Below are 5064 nucleotides of genomic sequence, written 5' to 3'. Positions count from 1 at the left end.
TGTCTCTGTCTCTGTCTCTGTCTCTCTCTCTCTCTCTGTTTGTGTCTCTCTCTCTCTCTCTCGCTCTCTGTCTCCTTTTCTGTCTCCTTTTGTATAACTCTCTCTGTCTCGTTTTCTGTCTCTCTGTCTGTCTCTGTCTCTGTCTCTCTCTCTGTCTCTCTCTCTGTCTCTCTCTCTCTCTCTGTTTGTGTCTGTCTCTCTCTCTCTCGCTCTCTGTCTCCTTTTCTGTCTCCTTTTGTATAACTCTCTCTCTGTCTCTTTTTCTGTCTCTTTTTCTGTCTCTTTCTGTCTCTTTTGCTGTCTCTTTCTGTCTCCTTTTCTGTCTTTTTCTGTCTCTGTCTGTCTCCTTTTTGTATTTCCTTTTGTCTCTCTCTTGTCTCCTTTGCTGTCTCCTTTGCTGTCTCCTTTGCTGTCTCCTTTTGTCTTTTCATTCGATATACAAATATATGTTCAGCACATATCTGGGTGGCCCGTTGAGAGCTCACTACTTGCTGCTGCTGCTGCTGCTGCTGTTGCTGCTGTTGCTGCTGCTGCTGCAGTTGGTTTGTGCTGCAAAAGGGATGCTGCTGACAGAGAAAGACAGAGAGGTGCAGCAGCAACTCCGCTGCTGCTGCTTTCATAAAGATGAAGACCTGTGCGTCTCTGATGGGTTCGATGTGGAGGACCTGCAAGCCTGCAGCAGCAGCAGCAGCAGCAACAACAGCAACAGCAGCAACAGCTCCTGCTACAGCAGCACAAGTACTAGCAGCAGCAGCAGCAGGCAGCACCAGCAAAAACATCACTTGCAGCTGCAGCAGCAGGATCTTCACGAACATGAAGAGCTGCAGCAGCAGCAGCAGCAGCAGCAAAACGAAGAGACACAGCAGCAATTTCAAGGAGGTACGTCGCTTTAAGGCCCTCAACAGAAGCAGCTAGCAGCATTATCCTCCTCGTATGCATACACCCGAGTTTGTTCGTTGTGCTATTGTGTGTGCTGCAGCTCCTGCAGCTGCTGCTGTTGTTGCTGCTGCCGAGCCAATGCTTGCTGCTGAGCAGCAGTGCCCTAGCCAGCAACAGCAGCAGCAGCAGCAGCAGCAGCAGCAGCAGCAAGAAGAGGCAGCAGCATCATCGCCATCCACGGACGGTGCAGATGAAGCAGCGGAAGACACTGAAGGAGCAGCAGCAGCAGCAGCAGCAGCAGCAGCAGCAGCGGCACCAGCACCTGCAGCAGCAACAGCAAGAGGTGCAGCAGCAACAGGAGCTGCAGCAGCAGCAGCAGCAGCAGCAGAAGCAGCTTCTCCCACTGGCCCTGAGGCGTTCAGTGCGGCAGCCTCGTCACAGCATGCGAAGGAAGCAACCGCAGCAGCACCAACCGCAGCAACAACTGCAGCAGTACCAACAGCTGCAGCAGCAGCAGCAGCAGCAGCAGCAGAAGCAGCAGATGCAGCAGATGCAGCAGCAACAACAGCAGCAGCAGCAGAGTCAGCTCCCACACTTCTGCTGCCCCGTAGCCTGCGGTGTACTGACACCTCAAGGGGACGCCGCGTTGCTTCTTGCGAGCCCCCAGGCTCAGCAGCAGCAGCAGCAGCTGCTGCTGCTGCTGTTGCTGCTGCTGGAGGGCCAAGAAGCCACAGCTCTTCTCCCGTGAGGTGCGCGGATTATGCTGCTGCTGCTGCTGCTGTTGCAGCAAGACAAGCACGCAAAGACTGGCTCCGCAGCAGCAGCAAGAGCAGCCGAAGAAGCAGCAGCAGCAGCAACAGCAGCAGCAAACGACAGTCGTTGTCGCTTAGTGCTCTGGATATCATGACAAACGACAAGGTATTGAAGGGGCCCCTGGGGGCCCCTCTGGGGGCCCCACAGGGGCCCCCTCGCCATTCTCCTGCAGCAAGAAGTGAGCCCTTGAGAGATAGAACAGAAGACGCACTCAATTTGCTGCTGGGGCTGCCTGCACCTGGAGAGGATGGGCGTGCAGCAGCAGCAGCAGCAGCTGCTGCTGCTGCTGCTGCAGCGGAAGTTTCAGCTGCCGAGACACTCGAAATAGCAGAACAAAGAGCAGGGCTATACTGGGATAACTCTATACACCAGCAGCAGCAGCAGCAACAGCAGCAGCAGCAGATTAAAGAAACAGAGGCCTCTTTCTGGAATCGAGCAGCACCCACTTCTACAGACGAAACCGCATCCCCAGAAGGGGGCCCCACAGCAGGGCCCCCTCAGGGGCCCCCCGAGGGGCCCCCGGAGGGGGCCCCTCAAGGGCCCCCGCAGGGGCATCCTCAGGGGTCCCCTCAGGGGCCCCCCCAGGGATCACTTCAAGGCCATCCCCAGGGGCCCCCTCAGGGGCCCTCTCAGGGCCCCCCCCAGGGTACCCCCCAGGGGCATACCCAGGGGTCTCCTCAGGGGCCCCTTCAGGGGCCCCTCAAGGGCTATCCCCAGGGGGCCCCCCATGGGCCCCCTCAGTGCCATCCCCAGGGGCCCCCCGAGGGGCCCCCTCAGGGGCATCCGCAGGGCCCCCCTCAGGGCCCCTCCCCCGAGGATTCCTTTGAAAGGAACGCTGAGGGCCCTCATACGGGGGCCCTCAGCGTTGCACAGGGGGCCCCAGAAGGGGGCCCCCCTGTGGATATGATGAAGAAGGGGCCCTCAAAGAAGGGGGTGGAGGGGGGCCCCCCAAAGGATCGGGGGCCCCCCGGGGGTGAGGGGATTCGCAGGAACTTAGATTGTGTTATATAGAAGTTAATTGCATGCAGAGGATAAGAAGAGTTTCTTTTGGGGCTTTATATCACGAGATAGCAGCAGCAGCAACAAACTTAGCCGCTGCAGCATCAGCAGCAAACGTAGCAACAGCAGCAGCAGCAAACGTAGCAACAGCAGCAGCAAAAGTATCAGCAGCAAAGGTAGCAGCAGCACCAGAATAACATCGCTAGTAGTCTGCTTCTTTTTGCTGTTTGCGGGTTGCATGCGTCTTGAGATATGTCTTCATAATAATACAATAAACAAAAACAAATGAACAACGTTCCTATGCTGCTGCTGCTGCTGCTGCTGCTGCTGCTTTTGCAGCAGCAGCAAGAGCAGCAAAAGCAGCAGGTTTATTCATTTGCATGCTCTTTATTGGCAGCTCTTGTGGAGAGAAGAAGGCGTAGCTGCTCTTTATATGCTGCTGCTTCTGCTGCAGCACTGTTGTGCTGCTGCGGCTTCTGCTTCTTCCGCTGCTGCGGGGGGCCCCCCTGGGGGCCCCCTTTGCTGCTGAACTTATCGTGCTGCCCTGCGGATGCTGTTGCCACTTGAGCCCTAAGGAGACAGATGAGACAGCAGCAGTAGCAGCAGCAGAATGCAGCAGCAAGAACAGGATGCAGCAGCAGCAGCAGCTGCTGCTGCTGCTGCTGCATGCAATATACGGTGTTGTTGCTGCTGCTGCTGAGACAATAAGAATTATGAAGAAGAAGAGACAGTAACATAATAATAATAAAGAAGAGACAATAATAATAATAATAGACAAGAGGAGACAATACGAATACTAAAAGGAGACATAAAAATTAAGACAAATAAAATATAATAAAGAGAAGAGCGACGAAATAATAAATAAAAAAGAGACAGAGTAATAGAGAGACAGAGACAGTTTACTCTGTTTGCTGCTGTCTATACACTCAAATTTAAAGAGACAGATATGTACAGCAGTTTAAAGGGTTTAGGGTTTAGGGTTTAGACGCTGTTACAAACAAACAGAGGGATTAGGGTTTAAACAGTTATATAAAGGGTTTAGGGTTTAGGGTTTAGGGCTTATACCTGTAGAGTATTTCTTGTAATTCATGCTTGCTTTTGCTGCGGTGTTTATTATTAGAGAGGACAGGTACACCTGGAGGGAGACTAGCAGCAGCAGCAGCAGCAGCAGCACCTCGCTGCCCTTTTGCTGCTGCAGCTGTCAGTACACCCCGTGCTGCTGCTTTACCTCCTTGTGCTTCTGCTGCATTTCTAACCTCCCTGAGTTTTTGTTTTGCTTTCTGCAGCTGCTGCTGCTGCTTTGCTTTCATAAATAAGTCTCCTGGGCCCTCAGCAGCAGCAGCAGCAGCTGCTGCTGCTGCTGCAGGATCTGCCGCTGCAATCCGCCTCTTTTTCGCTGCAGCAGCAGCCCCACGGCCCCCACCCCCACCAGCAGCAGCAGCAGCAGCAGCATGCTTCGTGCTAATGTTTCTGCTGCGGAGCAGCACAGCCCCTTTCTCTTCTAGCACTGCTTGAGATTGCTGCTGCACATGCTTTATACTTTTATAACCCCAGCGGCGAACCCAGTCTTGTTTATCTTCGCTCCACATCAAAGCACTTCTTTTTCTTTTCTTTATGCCTTTTGCTAGGGCAAAGGACTCCCAACGCGTTAATGCGCGGGAGGTAGGCAACTGCATCCATATACACCCTAAACCCTAAACCCTAAACCCTAAACCCTAAACCCTAAACCATAAACCATAATGATGTGAGATTCTGATAAACCCTCATATACCTTAATATATACCCTAATATATCTTAATACATCTTAATTAATTAATTAATTAATTAATTAATTAATTAATTAATTAATATACGCTTTAAAAACCCTGATAAACTCCTTAGAAAACCCTAATACACAATAATAAAACCCTAATAATAAACTCTCATTAACCCTAAACCCTAGACTGTGAATAACGAAGGAAGTAAAGGCTACCCTAAAACCCTAAACCCTACAACAGACGCACAACTACTGCTGCTGCAGAGGCCTACACACAAAGACCTACTAGGGTTTAGGGTTTAGGGTTTAGGGTTTACCTTTAGAGTACGGGGGAATCTTAAGGTGTCTATCTTTGGGGCTGGCGGGAGCTGCACATACACCCCATCAGTTGATGAATGTCTTTCTAAAGAAAATAATTTATGAATAAACCGCTCTGCACCCTGACGGGTCTTCTCCTCAAGGCTAAACACACAAACCACAAACCCTAAACCCTAAACCCTAAACCCTAAACCCTAAACCCTAAACCCTAAACCCTAAACCATACACCCTACCCGCAGACAGCAAACCCTAAACCCTAAACCCTAAACAAAAAGAATAATGCATAATACATTGAGAAC

General features: G+C 51.8%; 2 protein-coding genes across 2 annotated transcripts; one reads left to right on the top strand and one right to left on the bottom strand.

Annotated features, from left to right (window-relative positions):
- Positions 1-558: 558 nt before the first annotated feature.
- Positions 559-2703, top strand: EAH_00062940 (hypothetical protein, conserved; the record flags this gene model as incomplete). The annotated part of the gene is made up of 2 exons (XM_013393202.1): positions 559-879; positions 980-2703. Coding segments are annotated over 2 exons (2045 nt in total), but the record flags the coding sequence as incomplete, so codon positions are not given.
- A 286-nt stretch (positions 2704-2989) lies between these two features.
- EAH_00062930 (ribosome biogenesis regulatory protein, putative) lies at positions 2990-4909 on the bottom strand (the record flags this gene model as incomplete). The annotated part of the gene is made up of 3 exons (XM_013393201.1): positions 2990-3261; positions 3920-4361; positions 4765-4909. Coding segments are annotated over 3 exons (859 nt in total), but the record flags the coding sequence as incomplete, so codon positions are not given.
- Between the last annotated feature and the right edge of the window lie 155 nt (positions 4910-5064).

The sequence above is a fragment of the Eimeria acervulina genome, genomic scaffold (genome assembly GCF_000499425.1).
Source record: "Eimeria acervulina Houghton genomic scaffold, Eah_scaff1759, whole genome shotgun sequence".
NCBI classification, from domain to species: Eukaryota; Apicomplexa; class Conoidasida; order Eucoccidiorida; family Eimeriidae; genus Eimeria; species Eimeria acervulina.
The sequence above is the reverse complement of the archived record's forward strand: the minus strand, read 5'-3'. Positions and strand labels throughout refer to the sequence as shown.